We start from the raw sequence: 18,916 nt of genomic DNA, 5'->3' as shown, positions 1-18,916 counted from the left end.
AAGGAAGGAAGGAAGGAAGGAAAAGAAATTCAGCATCTCTAAAATCATGCATCTATTTTTCTGATATGTTCCCTTGCCTAATCTCCCTCCTTTCTTGACATCATCCACTCAGCCAATCTTCCATATAACATGAGTGAGGTATTCCTCAGCCCTCTCCCCACCCCCAGTAGCACACATCAAGACCATACTTGAGGCACATCTGGGCCATCAGGGCAAGCACCTGTTCACTTTTGATCTATCTATAACCTCCTTGCATCCTTATTGGGTTCCTGAGTTGCTGAGTGATTTCTCCTTTACACCAAAGACCAACTGTACAAAAACCACATAAGGAAAGATTGAAGTCAGATATAAAGAACCTAATTCTGCTATTAGTCTGTTGGGCAAGTCTCTTCCCCACTCACATTATAAATTGAGAATGTTTACATGAAATTACCTCTAGTGTCCCTCACACCTCTGAGAGTCCATGACCAGTGCTAAGTTTTCTGGAAATGTAGGTAGCTAACACAAGCAAGAAGCATTCATTTCATCAATTGTGATAGTTCAAGATGGCAGAAGAATGAACAAGAGAACCTTTTATAGGTTTTAAAGCAGAGTTAACTTTAAAATACCCTTCCCTCTCAGTACCCCCTTCCAAAAGCCCTTTCATTATTTATTTTATATATACTCATCATCTTATGCCCATGATGTGTCCCTTAATAGAATATAAGCTTCTTAAGGGGTAGTCTATGTGGTTTTCCCAATGTCATGCAGGTACTAAGTTGCTGCGCCAGAATCTACATCCAGTTTTTGCTACTCTTAATCTAATATCTTTTTACAGGATGCCACAGTAAGTCTGTTAGGAGGGAAGGAGGAGGAGGCAGGGGGATGGAAGAGAACCAGGTACTGGAGTGTAACCTCTATACTTGTTAACTGGCAAGAGATGGAAAGGGAGGTGCCAGCTTCTAGCTGGAAGAGTTATGGTGCACATGTTGTACATGTTCCACTCAACCCTTGGCGGCTCTTGTTATCCACAACCCACACTTTCCAAAGGAACCAGGTGAATGTTGTTTCAGAACCGCTACTAATGAGTCTCCACAGATCAGGGAGAGCAATCAGAGAAGGGGCACTGCTAGCCAAGGGAGGGTTCTCAACCTTTCCCCCTCAAGACTTACTTTGCCCTAGCTCCTCCTGCCTCTCTCCAAGCCATCTCTAAAAGGATGCCCATGCTCCTCCACATCTGTTTGGCCAGATCCTGCAGAAGGGGAACAAGCAAGAGGCCCCTACCTCCTCCACCAGACACGACACAAGGGAATTGGTGTTAAAGGTATGAATTAAATCCCAGAGCAAGCCCTGGAGTCGAGATGCCCCCACATAATGCAGTGCTATATCTCCTTACTTGCAGACACCCTAAACTGCTGCCTGAGCAAAGTGACAGTGTTTATGAAATACTTCTCAAATAAGGTCAGTGTTCTGTGCATACTTAAGGACTCTAATAAAATTCAGAACTCTTGAGCTGTTTGCCAACTAGCCGCTAAGGCACACTTGAAAGCTTTCTCTGATACAATTGTTCTCAGATTAATATTTTCCCCAGGAGTTCCCCACTTCTATTTTTTTTAAAAAATGATGTGCAAGTTATCTCTATATTTGTACTATTAAAATGGAATGAGAGGAACTCACTTTTCATCAATTATTCTTAGGGATTTAGCATTGTTCCAAAGTTTCCCCACAATACCATAAATCTCATTTCTTAGTCAAGCATGGTGGCCCCTGTCTCATCAGTCACTTTGGGAGGAAAAGGAAAAACAGATTGCTGTTTTTGTATTAGCTATATCATGTTGGCACAAAGTCAAGGACTCTTCCCTTGTGATGGAAGTCGACATACCACATGCACACTAACCAAAGACCATCATCTCCACCAGGGACTGACAACAAAAAGGGTCCAAATGCACGAGATGCTGAATAAGGAACTATAGAGATTATGGACACATAAGACTAATCTCCTGTATATTATGGACCCTGCCCTTAAAAGACTGGATAGTCTATATTATCCACTTAGCAGTCTGGTGTTCTGAATGCATGGAAACTCAAAAGATACTACTGAGAGAATTCCTCCTGAACCCCTAAAATTCCTTACCTGATCCTAATGTCTGCAGAGTTTTCATAATAAATGTATTTGTTTATTTATTTGTTTTTAAAAACCCTTACCTTCCTTCTTGGAGTCAATACTGTGTATTGGCTCCAACGCAGAAGAGTGGTAAGGGTAGGCAATGGGGGTTAAGTGACTTGCCCAGGGTCACACAGCTAGGAAATGGCTGAGGCCAGATTTGAACCTAGGATTTCCCGTCTCTAGGCCTGACTCTCAATCCACTGAGCTAACCAACTGCCCCCTAATGATAAATTTAAAAATGCAGAGTGAAACCCCAGATCAAAAGGAAATATCAATGGGCCCCTCCATAGACAATATTAAGTCTGGGGTCTGGAATTGTGGGGTGGTCTAAAGTGGAGGCACAGATCAAAATGGCCAACAGGAGTATAACAAAGGTCAGTTTTGTCGACCTTGCCGGAGTGAATGAAAGAAAATAAGCACTTATTAAGCATCCTCTGTGTATAATGATTATAAAGATTTATATTTCAATCTTTTATATAAATTGTATATATCTATACATTATATACACGTGTGTATATAATGTATAGACATGGACATTTATGTATTTGTGTTTATATGTATAATATATTTATAAAGATTTTATAAAGATTCTCTCATTTGATCTCTACAGCAACCCTTAGAGGTGTTATCATTGTTCCTACTTTATAGATGATGAAACTGAGGCTTAAGTGGAGGTTAAATTATTTGTCACAAGTCATAAAACTAGTAAGAGTCTGAGGCTGGATTTGAACTCGGGTGTTCTTGACTTCAGGTGCAGTATTCTATCCACTGCACCACCTAGCTGCCTCTAAGGGATATGTTAACATTTGTGAAAGATTTTTAAATGCTATAATCCAATAGTGCAAAACCTATCAAACTGATGTAGGAGGAACCCAACTCAAATAAAAGGACTTGGAATCATGACTGTGTCCCATATCTATCACAGAGCTGGATGGTGGCAGAGCAGGAGAGATTGACATCTTTAAAACTTCTGTAACTAACTCTCATACCTATCAGCCTGCCTATAAAAACCAACTCCCTGTATCCATGCGTTAAAGTTCCCTACTTTGCAAGAAAGACATTTTTAGGCAGTGACATCCTCAAGGAAGAAGTCTAGCTTTCTGATTTGCCTTAAATAGAGCCAAGTAGTGTTACAGGTAAACCGAAGGTATCATGTGTATACTAGCAAATGCTTTTTAAATAGTTTTGATAAAATTCACTTGTTAAACCATCTTGTTCTTCTTGGGGATTTTTTTTTCCTTTGGGAAATAATTTAAGACTTGCTCAATTTCTTTTCCTGAAATAAAAGTAGCTATTTCTTGGTCTGTCATTCTGGGTATTTTTAATCTTTTGTAAGTAAGTATCCATTGCAGCTAAGTTATCTATTTTCTTGGCATGTAATCAGATAAAATAATTTCTGATAATTTCCACAAATAAATAGTTTTGATAATAATGATCATGAACCAGGTAATAGTTTTCCAGGCCAATGTCATGTTTGGGGGGACTTTCTAAGAATACTGGAACTTGGGGAACTATCAATCTGGGCTAAGAAAATTCTATCTGAAGTCCAAATCTTAATCAACTATAAATCTTGCGTTTAAGGAAACTCAGGGTCTCTCAGGTCTTTTACTTTTGTCCTGCCACCGGACTCAGATGACTCTGGACATGAGAATGACATTGAGGGCAAGCAACAACAATCCATTGTAAATCTTGAGGTGAAGGAAGATCATGATTTCTAATGGTCCCTCCCCAATATGATCCTATAATGTTCTGATCTCATTTCAAAAATGTCAGTGTCTTGTAGCTAGTGGAAGGTGAAGACAGAAGAAGACGGCACACTCAGAGTCATGACAAAGCTGAGAACAAAGCAAGAGACAGAGGAGGCACAAAAGCCGGCCAGTGACAAGAGAAACACTAAGGCTGAGCCAAAAGTCTGGAAATTGGAATTTAGTCAGAAACCAAGATATACATAAAATATGGAGACCAATCTAAGGCAGGTGGTTGGAAGCCAAGCAGGTAAGCAGAGGGAGAGTGTGTTTATGTGTCTGTATATGTGTGTATATATTTCATGTGTGTGTATACACATATGTATACAGCATAAATATATGTGCATGATAGACATCACATATACACATACATATGTGCATGTTTGTACATGTATTGTACACACATGTGCATGTATAGTATGTTATGCATGCATTCACATACATGTGTGTATACTATATCCTACACATGCCTGAGTGTGTTGTGCATATATATGCACATATGTCTATATATAAAATATGTGTATATAATATAGTGCATATATACATGCAGAGAGACCTGTATATATCTAGATATACACGTATGTATATATATGTGTGTATGTGTTTATATATACATATTGTTGTTGACTCATTTTGGTTGGGAGCTCCTTGTGACCCTATTTGGGGTTTTCTTGGTAAAGATACTAGATTGTTTGCCATTTCCTTCTCCAGCTCATTTTACAGGAGGGGAAACTGAGGCACATAGGGTTAAACAATTTGCCCAGGGTCACATGGCGAGTAAGTGTCTGAAGCTGGATTTGAACTCATATAGGTGAATCTTCCTGACTCCAGGTTCAGTGCTCTATCCAGTGCACCATCTAGTTGCCCTTCTATATATGCATACATTGTGAATACACATGTGTATACATACATACATACTTATGTCTTAGAGGCCAAAATTAAACAGTCGATCAGACAATAGGCAAGCAGATAGGAACCAGAGGTTACAAATGCTGATGGAGAAGTCAAAATAAGTGAGCAAAAGTCTAGAAAGGCTGCCACTTAACTAGGAGATCTGTGGAAGCCAAAGGATAAAATGAGGGTAAAGAGTAAAAGAAGGAAGGCCCAGAAAGTCAGTCTTGTCTGAAGCCATGGTACCCTAAGCGAAGTTCTGCTCCAGGCAAGAATCTTAATGTTAAAGCACAAACCAAACCCAGGGTGTAGAATTCATGTCTGTCAAATTTGGAAAGCCCAAAAGCCCACAGAAAAGCATCTGGTAAGAAAGGAAAGTGAGACAGCAAAGAGAAGGAGAAAATATGGTAGCAAAACCAAATAGCCCCTTTGGGAACCACAGAATATTCAATTAAAGTAAGTCAACCAGTCAGGCACGATACAAAATGAAAAGGATACCAAGAAAGCCAAAAACAGTCCCAGCCCTCAAGGAGCTCACAATCTAACGAGGGATACAACATGCAAACAAGGGGCAGCCAGACCTGAGTTTAAATTCAATCTCAGACTTTTCCTAACTATGTGACCCTGGATAAATCTTTTAACTTCTGTGGGCTTCAGTTTCCTCATCTGTAAAATGGGGATGATAAAAGCACCTACCTTCCAGGGTTGTTGTGAGGATCAAATGAGAATAAAATTATAAAGTGCCTAGCACACAGTAAACACTATATAAATGTTAGCTATTGCTGTCATTATGATGATGAGACAAATTGGAAATAATGCGAAAGAGAAGGCACTATCATTAAAGAGAACCAGGAAAGGGTAGGATTTTTAGGCAAGGCTTGAAAGAAGCTAAAAAGGCTGGAAGGTAGAGATGAGGAGGAAGAAACTTCTAAGCATGAGGGATGGCAGAGGAAAATGCCTGGAATTGGGAGATGGGATGTTATGGAGTAAGGGGAAAACCTGTGGCACATTAGTTGATAGTTTCATCATATCCAGAAGATTATTTTTCAAAGCATTAGACACAGGAACGGAGTCACAAAGAAAATTTTAAAACAATGTCTGCCTTCAAGCAGCTTTCGTTTTACTCAATTATTAGGACCAAAAGCAGGCCTTAGAGCAGCGGTTCCCAAACTTTTTTGGCCTACTGCCCCCTTTCCAGAAAAAAATATTACTTAGCCCCCTGGAGATTGTTTTTTTTAATTTTAATAGCAATTAATAGGAAAAATAAATGCATCTGTGGCCATCACTGCTTCCCTGGATTGCTGCAACACCCACCAGGGAGCAGTAGCACCCACTTTGGGAATCACTGCCTTAGAGAATAGTACAAAGCCCTCATTTTAAAGATAAGGGAATTGAGGCTTCAAAAGGAGTTTTCCCAAGGTCACAGAATGGAAGGACTGGAGACCAGAGCAAGGCAAATGGGTCAAAGCCAAACAGATAAGGACATTAAGACTTTAGAACAAAAGAATAGGTAAGAAACTGAACCAAAAGGTGGGAATTGGGAGATGACATTTAGTAGAAGAGCTGAGACTAAAGCTAGCTAAATCTTTCTATACTCCCACTCAAAAATCCTGCCTCCAATCAATGGAAAATTTAACATCTCTAGAGTCAAAGGTTTAAAAGGTTCTAACCTCCAAGCATAATTCCTTAGGTCAAGTACAGAGAACGCTGCCCCTCCACACACATACACACACTTTTAAAAATAAAGATTTCAGCTCAACAATTCTGTTTTATTTTGATTTTGAGAGAGTTGTAAGTAGAAAGAGAGCTGTATTCCTACAACTTAACACATACATACACACAAAAGCACATGGGTAATGAGAGTACAGAGGTTTAATGTAGAACTGGAGAAAACAATTCGCAGAGGCTCCTATGCAATTTTGTTTCTCATGTCAATGTTATCTAAGCAAAATGTTCCATATGCTGCTTGTCTTATAGAAGATACCTGAGATGCTGGGAAAAAAAACAACAACAAAAAACATTGGCCTGAAGAAGCAGAGACAACCTCAGTTCTGATACAAGCAGGAGTGGATTCCAGAGGCAGAACAATTTTCCAGGGGAAAAGTAAAGGAAAAAAATAGCCTAATAACATGGAATGTAGCATCCTAACCAGGAAGGAATGAGACTCAAGCCACGGTGGAAAGGGTTGACATGAAGCTAAGGATTCTTAGAAAATTCAATAGAGAAATTATATTCTAGCAGAAACTCGCTGTGAGTCTAAAACTAAAGAATCTGAGCCGTGACTCAAAAATGAGGGTTGAAGCAACAGAACCCAAGTAAGGAAAGCTTATGATGTCGTAGGCAGGCCAGTGAGACCTCAGCAGCTTTATCCACCCCGGCCAAAGAGAACATGATAATATATTTATGCAATGCAAACCTCAGACCACATAAAAACTCTGCAGTAAGCAGAGGACTAACCTTCCAAATTGCTTCTCAATTTGGATATGCTGTGGAGTCAGGGTCTACAATACTCTCTATGGGATACTAAACCCTATTAGGAAAGCTGGAAATAGATGAATGAAGGGACCACAGGAGCGGCAGAGCCCAAACCCAAAAGACAATCACCCTCAACACTCTCCATGCCCAGATCCCTTAGACCTCTCCCAAATTACTGTATTCCCAGGGAGCTATGTGCTCAGGATAGCAATACTTACACTCTGGCAGGGGCAGGTAGAGAAGAAATATGTAAGCATTTAGGAGGTTGGGCAACAGCAGCTTCAGCAACAAATATGAATTAAAGAACTCCCTGTCTTCTAGAAAATGCTAAAACTTAGTTTATAGGATTTGGAACTGCAAAGCTATGAATAGTTACTCAGGGAAATCCCCTCGTTTTTCAGAGAAGGAAACTGAGGCCAAGAGAGATAAGAGTCATACAATTCAATTCAGTTTTATTTTTAATTTTTTTTGTTTATTTCTCTTATTTTTTAGAAAAATTTTCCATGGTTACATGATTCATGTTTTTACTTTCCCCTTCACCCCCCCCCCTTAATTCAATTCAATTCAGTTTTAATATGTCCCCTACATGGTTTAGAAGTAGCCTTAGTTGGCTTCTTCATCTTGGAGCTATGGGATCTCTTTCTGCCATTTTCAGCCTGGGCTCTTCCCAGGCAATAGCTATCTACTGAACCCAGCACTGGACACCATGAACAGAATTAAAAACAGTGTCCTACTCACTTCTCTTTTTTCCCAGCTCTGAGAAATGGGCCAGGTGGGATTTGTTTCTTTTCTGTGTTGCTTTTCCTTCTTCATTTTAGGTGCCAAAGATGATCCTTCGGCCACTTTGGAGCCAGGATTGCAGGCAGGATGGTATAGCAAGCCAGTCTGGCATGAGACCTGAGCTAGGGTGCCTGGGGTTAAAGAGCCCAAGAGGGGTTTGGGCTTGAAACTGGGACTCTGCTTACAGAAACTGAGCTAAACTACGAACCAAAGTCCCTTCTGCACCCCAGGGATTGAGGTGGTAAGGGCAGGGATGAATCCTTACCAGTGTCTGAAGGACTACATTCTTATGTTTCTGATTCTACCTTTTGGAGTAAAATGATGGTTGTTCTAGTCATGTCTGACTCTTCATGACCCCTTTTAGGGGTTTCTTGGCAAAGAAACTGGAGTTTGCCATTTCCTTCTCCAGCTCCTTTTACATATAAGGTAAAAGAGGGTTCAAAAACTTGTCCAGAATCACCAGATTTGAACTTGGGTCTTTCTGATTTCCAGGCCCATGGTTCTATCCATTGAGTTAACTAGCTACTCTTTCAAGTCAATATTCCTTTGTAAATGCTCCCCTCTCATATTTATTTTCTAACTGTCCATCTCTCCATTAGATTGTGAGCCCCCTGAGGGCAGGGACTGTCTTTTCCCTCTTTCCCACACACTCAGTACTGTATCTAGCACATAGTTGCCACTTAATATATGTACGTGAATGAGTGAAATTCTCACCAGGTAAAAGGTAATGGGAATATGGAGCAGAGCTGAAAAATAAAAAGACTTGGCAACTAGTAAATTCTTAATAAATGTTTATTGATTGACTGACTGATAAAACCAGACTCTAAGAGTTGAAAAGCACAGCTAGAATTCAAATCAGGTCTTTCAGCTAAAGATTCAGGGAGTTCTTTCTACTATACTACTATTCCTCTCATTACATGACTGTCCTCTTTCCACACACTCTTCCCAACTGGGATAGTCCCATTTAAATTTAAGGGTAGAGTATTATGGGTAATGGATTGCCTTAAGAAATAGACCAGAGTGTGCTGCAGCAGGCTAGCCCTCTCTTCCTGTCTCACTTAGGGTCTATGGTGTCCTAGAAAAGCTTCCTGAAGAAGGGGGAATAACCCCCAGGAGACAATGCATGCCTTCCCAAATCTGAAAGGGTTAAAGTCATCTTACATAATGAGGGTGGAGTACACTAGTAAATACAGCTGTTTCAAGTAAAAAGCAATAACAGAGGCAGACACGGGAAGTCAGCAAAAGGAGGTATTTAAGGAAAGATAGAAGGAATGAATGTATTTTTTTTTAAACCAGGGCCAAAAATTCCCCCATGAAAATCCACACTGAAATAAATAAATAAATGAATGAAATCAAGAATTTATTTAAATGAACCACAAAGCAGCACACCCCTGGAAAAGATATAAACCATTTTAACAGTAATCTTCATTTAATAGAGAAGGAGCCAATCAGGCCAAGTTTATTGGGAACAGTCGTGGGGACCCACACAACCGAAGTCCAGCCAGGGAAGCCTGTCTAGACTAGGATAGGGAGAAGAGTGAGGAGAGAGAGCAAAGACCATGGAATGTTATCCTCTGGAAAGGCAGCCTAAGAGTATCTAGTCCAGTCTGCTAATATTACAGATGAAGAAACTGAGGTCCAAAGAAGCAAGATTAAGGTTGAAAGTCACAGAGTTAGGGAGCAGAACACAGAATAAAATCCAATTCTCTCCCCTCCACCATAATGTCACTTCCTCAAGCACTACCCATAAAGCCAACTTCAGGGAAACCCAAAGTTCGCTTGTTTTTTCCTTGCCTACTGAGCAGTTCCAATACTTTAGTCCCCAGTGGCTACAAATGCCAGGATTCTAGGTCCTACTGTCCAGATGCTTGGGGAGCAGCCTGGTTGACCTTGGAACCATTGTGGTCAAGTGAGGGAAAGTCTATGACACAGTGTTGGTTTTTATTGGACACAACCACCAGGGAAGCTTGCCGTCATCTGGAGTGATGGAGAAAATTAAGTTACCACATTCTCACGTTTCAGTCTTTTGCCGTTTTCCCTTACAAACAGGAAATGTTTATTTAAATACAGCAGTCTCCAGCATGTGCTAGGGCCAAGCTAAAACCCAAAGATGTCCAATCCTGCCCTCACTTCTGTCCTTTGTTGTTGGGGCCACCACCTTTTTGCTGGTGAAAAATGGACCCCGCCTGTCTCTTGGCAGGAATGGGGGGAGAGAGCCTTCGAGGGTTCATTTTCATCTGTCTTGCCTTTTTTTTTCCAGGCTGAGGTTGTGGTTAGAGAAGAATCACATCTGTGGACTCCTTTTGTACTTTAAAGGGTAAATGCAACATCTGTTTACTCTGGACTACATGGTAAATGTTTTCATTTCAGCCACTATTCACTTCCTCCCTATCTTTGCAGCACAGATAATAAATTACACCAAAATCTCTGCTATATTTATTTAGCTTTCTTGTGGGTGTCACCTCCTTAGTTGGGGGAAAAAAAGTAAGTAGTTTATAAGAGACAGTTAGGGATTCTTTTCTCCTATGAAGTGCTGACATAATGATGGGGAAGCTGGAACACAAATCCCAGCTTGGATACTCATTTAATTATTGGCAATTTCACAGGGTTCCTTGAAGTCGTATAAAGAGGAATCTGAATGATTTTCTGAGTAATCCTTATTCCTATTTTCATCAAAATTATATTGTGAATAAAAGTGCCTTTTAGATTTAAACATACAAAAATGCTCAAAGCAGAAGTTTTTATTACAGCAAAAACTGAAATTTGACAGGGTAGGCGTCACTTGGGAAATGGCAGAATAAATTGTGACATATGAATATAATGGAATTTTATTATATCCTGATACATTATGAAAGGAATTATTACAGGGAAACCTGGGAAGACTTGTATAAACTGATGCAGAGTGAAGGGAGTAGAACCAGGAGGTTAATTAATACAACTACAATTTAAAAAATTTTTTGGAAAACATTGAGCACTCTAATTCAGTTTTTGTTGTCGTTTAGGTGTTTTCAATTGTTTCAGTCTGGTCACTCTGTGATTCCATCTGGAGTTTTCTTGGCAGAGATACTGGGGTGGTTGGCCATTTCCTTTTCCAGCTCATTTTATAGATGAGAAACTGAGGCAAACGGAGTGGGTGTAACTTACTGAGAGTCACACAGATAGAAAGTGTCTGAGGTCAGATTCAAACTCGGAAAGAAAAGTCTTCCTGACTCCAAGCCTAGTACTCTATCCATTGCAACACCTGACCATTTAATTAATGGCTAACCACAACTCCAAAGTGGCAATAATGAAATGAGCTACTTGATAGGGAGACAAGAGACTTTCAGTACAAAATGAGATGTACATTCTTTGACACTGTCACTGTATGATTTTTTTTTTTGGCTTAACTGTTTGTTGCTTAAAGGGCTTTAAGTTTTCCAGGAATGATTAAGAGGGAAGTGATAGTGATGCAAAAAAATAATAGCCAGAATTTAAACCAGCTATTTTACAAATATCTCATTTTATTCTCACAACATCCCAGCAAGTTATGTGCTATTATTATCTCCATTTTACAGGTAAGAAAATTAAGGCTAAGAAGTTAAGTAATTTCCCCCAGATCATTTAGCAACTAAATTTCTGAATCTGATTTGAGTTCAGGTCTTCTTGACTCCAGGTCCAGTGTTCTATCACTGCCTCACTTGATTTCCTAATTGTCATTAAAATCATTTTAAAAAATCAGAATGGAGCAAAAGAAAGTTGAAAGGGAAATAGGTAATTCAGGCATCTTTGGGCCTAACACACTGACTGGCTGTACATGACGGGGATTTGCAATTCCATATACAAATCTATTTTTCTGTTCTTCTTTGTATGTGAAACATGATCAGTGGTGTTTGTCAAGTTCAGATAACAATGAAAAAAATATTTTTAAAAAGTGCCTTTTGAGGAGGAGACAGTTGATTCCTGAGTGGGGTAAGACCTCAGGGAGGAAAGCAAATTGAACAATTTCTTCTTCCTTATGAAAAGGTATTTTTTATCCTTTCAAGTACAGGAAAAAATGGATGCAAGGCATCTGATTTCAAAGCTAACACAGCTATTGCCCATGAAAGAACCATAGGAAGTGTAAAAGCCTCTTAGAAAGAAATGTACAGTTTCCACTCTCATGCCAATACCTTATATTCTTCCAGTTAAGTCGTTAGCTTTCTTTCTTATATACAATTGAAAACAAACAAACAGAAATTTTTCCCTGAAGAAATCCTTAGTATGGCCAAGCTTAACCTGGAAATACCCAGGATTCTGAGAGAGCTTGTGGAATGGAAACTTCATGAATGATTTTTCTTTGAATCTCAAATCAGGTAAGAAGCTTTTTGTCCATAATGGGTCTGTTTTCACTCTTCTCTTCTTCCTCAATTTTTTTGAAATTGTGTGTGTGTGTGTGTGTGTGTGTGTGTGTGTGTGTTGTTGTTGTTGTTGTTGTTGTTGTTGTTGTTGTTGTATTCTCCCATAGAGTATAAGTTGCTTCACGGTAGGGCCAGATTTTAGTTTTTCTTTCCACATGTCTATCCAGTAGAGGGCTTTGTATGTAATAGGTGCTTAATATGTGCTTGCAGAATTGTACTGAGAGAGCAGAAGAAGGGAACAAATGGGAAATCCAGTGGCATGAGGAAATAGTGATGGCTTGGTTACCTCTGAATTCAATCATGGTCATGACTGAGCCAGCTGCTACCAATCAACCTTGGCCAGGGTGGCAATAATGCCAGAAACAACATGCCTAATGCCCAACCACCAAGATTGATAGCTCATACAATGCCCATAGACTGAGATATTCTAAGCATCTAACATCCATCATTTCTTTTAGGATACAAAATAATGGGGGAAGGTCTTTGATATATTTATTATCCCCATCTTACTGAAGAAGAAATGGAGAAAGGTTAACAGTTATCTATATCATCATATAAGTGTAGGGGGGGGAGTTAATCAGGGAACTTCCCTGCTCAGTCTACTAAGCTTATAGGGCACAGATCGTCTTTACCTGACCTTTTCATTGTATCTTTCCAGAGAGGGCATGGAAATCCCCCTTCATGTCATGAAAAGGATACCTCTCAGTACCTGAGGATAAACTGGCTGCCTCAGACTTGGGGAAGGGGAGGATTGGGAGCAGGGAAAGGAAAGAAGAAGGGCATAAGCATATATGGCCCTTATGTGTCAGGTATTGTGCTAATTGCTTTCAAATATTACCTCACTTGACCCTCACAATCAGTTCTGGAAATGCAGCCTGTGAGCCTATTTCACAGTTCAGTGACTTACCTAGACTCACACAGTTGTCTGAGATTTGATTTGAACTCAAGTCCTCCTGACTCCAGGCCCAGTGTTTTATTCATTGAGGCACCTAGCTGCCTCAAACCATCGTAGGATTGAATTTTATCATTTTTGTCTTTGTATTTTCATCACCTTATACAGTGTCTGGCATTCAGTACGTGTTTGACAAATGTGGGTTCATTGATTGAACTGTTATAGGAGCAACCGTTTCTTTGCGCTCATCTCTAAAAGTCTTCAATCATAGACTCCATTCTTCTCTTTTTCAGAAGACAGATTAGAGCAGAGTAAAAAAAAAGGACCAGAATCCTAGGATAGGAGAGGGAACCTTCCTACCCAGAGCCAATAATGACTGCTTTGGGAAAGAATACATGAGAATAGATTATGCTTTCACCTATGGAACCCTAGTGGAGTGCCAGGATTCCAAAATTTGGTCCCAAACTTGGAAAGGCAGAGGCATGACCATCTTAGTCCAAGAGAAGGCAGCATGGAGAGGGGAACCATGTGGTATACGTATTGAAAGTTCCTGAATCTCATCTTCTGGAGGAGTTCCAAGAGTTCCTTAACCCTTAGCCTTCTGGATGCGTGTGTGTATGAGGAGGGGCAGCAGCAGGAAGAGAAGGATTCCTGGGCAACAAGATCCAAGAATACAGATTTGATTTCCTAGGCAAAGCTAGATTTTTGGAAAGAGGAAGATTCAGCATAAGTATCAAAAATATAAGATTAGCAAAGGCTTGTAAACCCAAACAGGGAGATGGAAAAGACTCGAACTTTTCCCACTGCTCTAACCATGAATTATTTGGCCTCCAAGTTCAGTATTCTTTTCACTAAAATATTCTCTCCTCTTCTAACCCTCCCTCTTCCCCCAGTTAGGAGTCATTATTGTAGAAATCATGTTGTAGAGCCACCACTCAGTCCAATCAGAAATTAGCTGACACCCAGCCAGCTCCAAAGCAGATGTGGTAGAGAGTTGTATTTGGGTCATATGATGGGGAGAAGAGAGAACCTTGCTTCAACATGGTTCTCATATCTTTGAACTGTTAGGGAAATGCAGCAGGAAAAGGGCCAACTCTTGTCGAATTTTCAGTTCACTAACACAAAATAGCTATTGGACGATGACACCTCAGAATTGCAGACTTTATTAGTTTATCCATAGTAAGTGGATATTTTCTGACATGGTCAGAAAAACAGAATTAGAACCATGGAGTTGCTGTCTCCTTGTCATCTAAACCTCTGTCCAGAGAGTATGTTTGCAGATCTTTGCCTGTGCTAACACTTGTTACATTAACACAAGATCATAAAAGTGGCTGAGAAAAAGGGGAGAAGAAATAGAATTTATAAATAAACCACTCAGCCACATCAATAAAACAAATATTTATCAGCAAGGCATTTCTATTTAGTAGAAAAAGCAATAGACTGGTAGAGAAAAAAGCCTAGGTTCTCTAGTCCAAGGTCTGCCATAAACTAGTTATATGAATCAAGCTAGAGAATAACAAGACTTAGAAGCATAATAATAATAACAACAACAATAATGGAAGCCAAAAAGGTAGTACAGTGAATAGAATACCAATCCTAGAGTCAGGACTAGCTGTACAATCCTCTGTCTGCCTCAGTTTCCTCAACTGTAAAATAGGGAAATAATAATAAGTACTCTTAATACAAGCCATTATTATTATAAAAACTGACATTCATATAGTATATTAGTATTCACTTTAAGTTATTTCATTTGATCCCCATTAAAATGTTTTTCCCCAGCAGTTTGTAGACTCTGAGGACAAGTACTCTCTTTTGCCTTTTCTTTTATGCCCAGCTCTTAGCATTGTGCCTGGAACAGAGTAGTTGTTCAATAAATATTTAGTGACTGATTCTCACAACAATCCTATGAGGCTGGAAGGATGATCTGAACCCTGGGTTTGGTTTCTAACTCAGGCACTCATGAATATGCAACCTTGAGCAAATCATTTAATCTCTTGGGTAAGACACTTTTGCCTCTTCTAGCTTTTAGCACCTTCATTTGAAAAAGGATCCTTTTCATTTTAATAAACATACTCTGTATACAGCAGTCACTTAATGCATGTTTCTGGACATGAACTGAATATTATTCTATAATGTATCCTTCCAGGCTTCATGTTTAAACAAGAATGTTGAGGCCTAGGAAAAAAATGCTCCAAAAATTAGAGTAAATCAAAGGCCATTTTGAGTAGTGCCAAAGGCAGGGAGACTTTAGAACCAAAATAAGCTAGTAGGAACAAAAGAAGACCTAAGGAAGATTTAAAGAGCATCTGACTGTTCTAGTCACTGTTCTTATTGCACCACTGTATCAGCTATATGACCTTAGAAAAGTCACTTCCCTAAACCAATTTATTACCAGTAAAATGGTGATAATTTTTGCACAATTCAACTTCACAGTGTAGTTGTGAGAAAAACACTTTGTAAATTGTAAAGCTCTGAAACTCAACCTAAAAGGGAGCTGTTAGATTACTATTATGATCATTTTAGCTTCATCCTAACCCAACTTGAGCTTTACAGATCAGACACATTTGGGACCCCACAAACTATCCTTTCATATACATGGGGCAGGACTCAAGAGAGTAGAATAGACACAAGAGCAAGGAAGCCCCTATCATTCATGAGTGATGCCCTCACCCACTTCTGGGTTCAGTTCCCTGGGCTATTTCCCCTTCTTTGCACCATCTCCACTGCCTCCTTCCACAATCACTATGGACCACAGCAAGGCTGTCTCGGAGGTCCCAGAGAGGTCCAAGTTTTGAATTTTGTTCAATGATAAAAATGATAAACCTTTCCAAAACGTTGACATCTGAAAAGTAAATATTTGGTTGCACAATTGGGGTTAAAACGAGGGTCAATCCATCAAACTCTCAAAGTGGCTCCCCACTGCCAAACACAGAAGATAGGAAGCTGAGTGCGGTTTGTAAGATTATACTGCTCGCTCTGATTTAAGGGGCCCGTCAGCATTTCCATTCTAGTCCCCACTTTTTTTTTTTTGGATGCATTTGTAACCGAGCCATTAAAACAAAACAAAACAAAAAACCTGGTCTGCAACTTGGCATCTCAAAGGGTCTGCGCTCTAGAGAGAGGTTTCTAAAGAATCCCTTCTACAATCATTGTGTTCCTCTGAAGTTGGGCAGGCTCTCCTTCATATACATACACGTTTAACTTTACTTGGCATGGCAGCCTTCTGATGGCTAGTATCTAACTAAACTCAACGTCTTTGGTACCCGTTCCTGACAGTGACACCCAGCCAGCGGGGTGCCTGTCTCTCTGAACCGCACAGAACTCTTGCCCCCACCCAAGCTCCGTTCCATTCCGGGTGCGCTGCGTTCTCAGTCTGTTAGAACAACCCCTCCCGGTTCTAGTCCCTACCGCCAACACTCAGAATGGCAGAGCACAGCTTACTGTCTCCCACCAGGAAGGGAACTCCTGCCCACCTGGTTGCAGACCTGAACAGCCTGAGGAGCGTTGAGAGAAAGGAAAACTGGATGGGAAGGTTGCCTCAGCTCTCCCAAGGAAAAAGAAAGGAGACCTCCGTCCAGACCTCCTCCCAGCGGGTGCGCTGGGGTTGGTCGCTGCACGACAGCCCAGGTGGGTGGCCCGGGTCTGATCACGAAAAAGGAGAGAACTGGGGGTAGCGGCGAGAGGCTACTTACAGGCGTTCAGCGTTGCGAGGGATCCCTCTGGGCACCGCCCGGAGGCCCAGCCCGTGGCAGTCCACGCTAGCAGCCGAACAGGTACACTTGGTGGGGCAGGCTGAGACTGGGGGCCAGCTCAGGGCGCTTACCAGTACGAGCACCAGCATCAGCTCCCGCCAGAGACGCGCGGAGCCGGCTCCTGTCGGACTGGGGGCCATGCTGTCCGGGGGCCCAGGCTGGCCGCGCTTGTGCCCGCAGCGCAGCGCAGCACTCGGGGCCCGGCGGAGACTGTCCCGCCGGCCGGAATGCAGCCGAGCGCAGCCGCTGGAGCGTTGGCTGCAGCGAAGAAGGCTGCGGTGAAGCTGAAAGCCGGCAGCTGGGCGCAGCGCAGCGCAGCCGGGGGCGGCCTCGGGCGGGGGAGGGGGAAAGGGAGGGAGTCAAGGCGCTAGAGAACCGGCACTCCTGCCTGAGGGGGCGGGGCAGGGGGCCCTCCGAGCCTCGGAGGAGGGGGTGCCGGGGAACAGGGACAATCCTGAGCTCAGGCGCACGGGACGCTAGAGGAAAGAGGCGCACGGGGTGGCGGGGGCTCCATCCACGGGGCTTAGGCTGCCCCGCTCCGCATAGCCCAACCTGCCCAGGTGGGAAGCCGGGTAGCTAGCTGGGGTCCTGGCGCTGGAGCTGGGGTGGGGATAAGGGGTTGGCTCAGGCAGACTGTCCGGAGCACGGCGGTGGAGGTGGCGGCAGGAGCAGCAGGGGTACGGGGTGGGCAAGCGAGCTGGCCAGTTCTCCCTCTCTCCATTCACTGAGCAGGGCAGACACAGGAGACGTGGGGCCCACCCCTCCCGCCCCCCCAAAAACGCCAGCTCTGCCTCCTATTGGCTGCGCCACTTGTGATGTCAAGTAACTTGGGAACTTTGGAGAAGCTACCGCGAGTAAGGACGGGAGGGAGGGAACTGGTGGGAAGGGGCCGGGGTCTAGTAGTTGGGACAGTGGGCGTCCAGGTGTAGAGGATCGTCCCTGAAGGCAACATCGAGCACTGCTCATAAAAACACACACAAATCACTGCCCGCACTACTATGCATAAACTAAGGCCCACACGAGGAGAAATGGTGAAGTTAGCATTTGTTTTCTGAACCTTCCGGGAGCCCTACCGGGACTGAGCTCCGTTTCCCTCCCTCCTTCTGGTCCTAGCTGGATGATATTGGTGCTATTGCCTTGTACCACTGTCAAAACCTGCAGTTGAGAAAGACTGATAAACTCATTCACACTGAGATAAAAATAATTGATAACGTTTAATGTTATCCACCTTATTGGTGGATTTGCATTGAACATTCCAATAGATCTGTGAACTCATCTTTATAGGTGTTCCCTCTAAAGGCTCAGATCACAGACCACAGCTAACAATTCACACTTGCCTATCTTGTGAAAGCCTATCTGTTTTCCAAATAAATTCACCACCTGGTGTCCACAGAAAGTGCTAGAGGTCTTTTGTAATTACTGCCGTGTGGAAGTGCCAAGGACACACTTACAAGTAGTTAGAGTAGGAAGAAGCTCACATGGTGTGATTTTAGAGGTGGCTTTCCTGAAAAGCTCCCAGTACAGCTAAAATGCATTTTTAAAAAGACTACTTATAAACATTTGCATTTTAGCTGAGGGTGAACTTTTAAGCCAGCCAAAGAAATAACCCTTTTTGGGAAGTCTTTCCCACAGATCTCACCTTCATTAACTCCAAAGAATGTTCCAGACATACAGTTATTACATATACCTTCCCACTCACAACCGGACTTATGCACCTTGACATGCTTTCATACTGTTTCACCCCACGGATACACTTTCCATACTGACCCTTACCTCAGACTCACTTTCTTCATAAACCAGAAACACACCTTATTGGTCCTCAATTTTTTTCCTCTGAAAATGAGATGGGTTGGACTACA

The 18,916-nt window shown here is 41.8% G+C and overlaps 1 protein-coding gene across 1 annotated transcript in view; it reads right to left on the bottom strand.

The window, feature by feature from the left end:
• The window catches only part of SLIT3 (slit guidance ligand 3), an 835,110-nt gene extending 817,913 nt beyond the window's left edge, over window positions 1-17,197 (bottom strand). The window contains exon 1 of the mRNA XM_044659841.1: window positions 16,998-17,197. Within this exon, the coding sequence (XP_044515776.1) occupies window positions 16,998-17,197 (200 nt within the window). The remainder of the gene's footprint in view (window positions 1-16,997) is intronic.
• Between the last annotated feature and the right edge of the window lie 1,719 nt (window positions 17,198-18,916).

The sequence above is a fragment of the Gracilinanus agilis genome, chromosome 2 (assembly GCF_016433145.1).
Source record: "Gracilinanus agilis isolate LMUSP501 chromosome 2, AgileGrace, whole genome shotgun sequence".
Classification (NCBI taxonomy): Eukaryota; Metazoa; Chordata; class Mammalia; order Didelphimorphia; family Didelphidae; genus Gracilinanus; species Gracilinanus agilis.
Note: the sequence above shows the minus strand (reverse complement) of the source record. Positions and strands in the feature narration are given on the sequence as shown.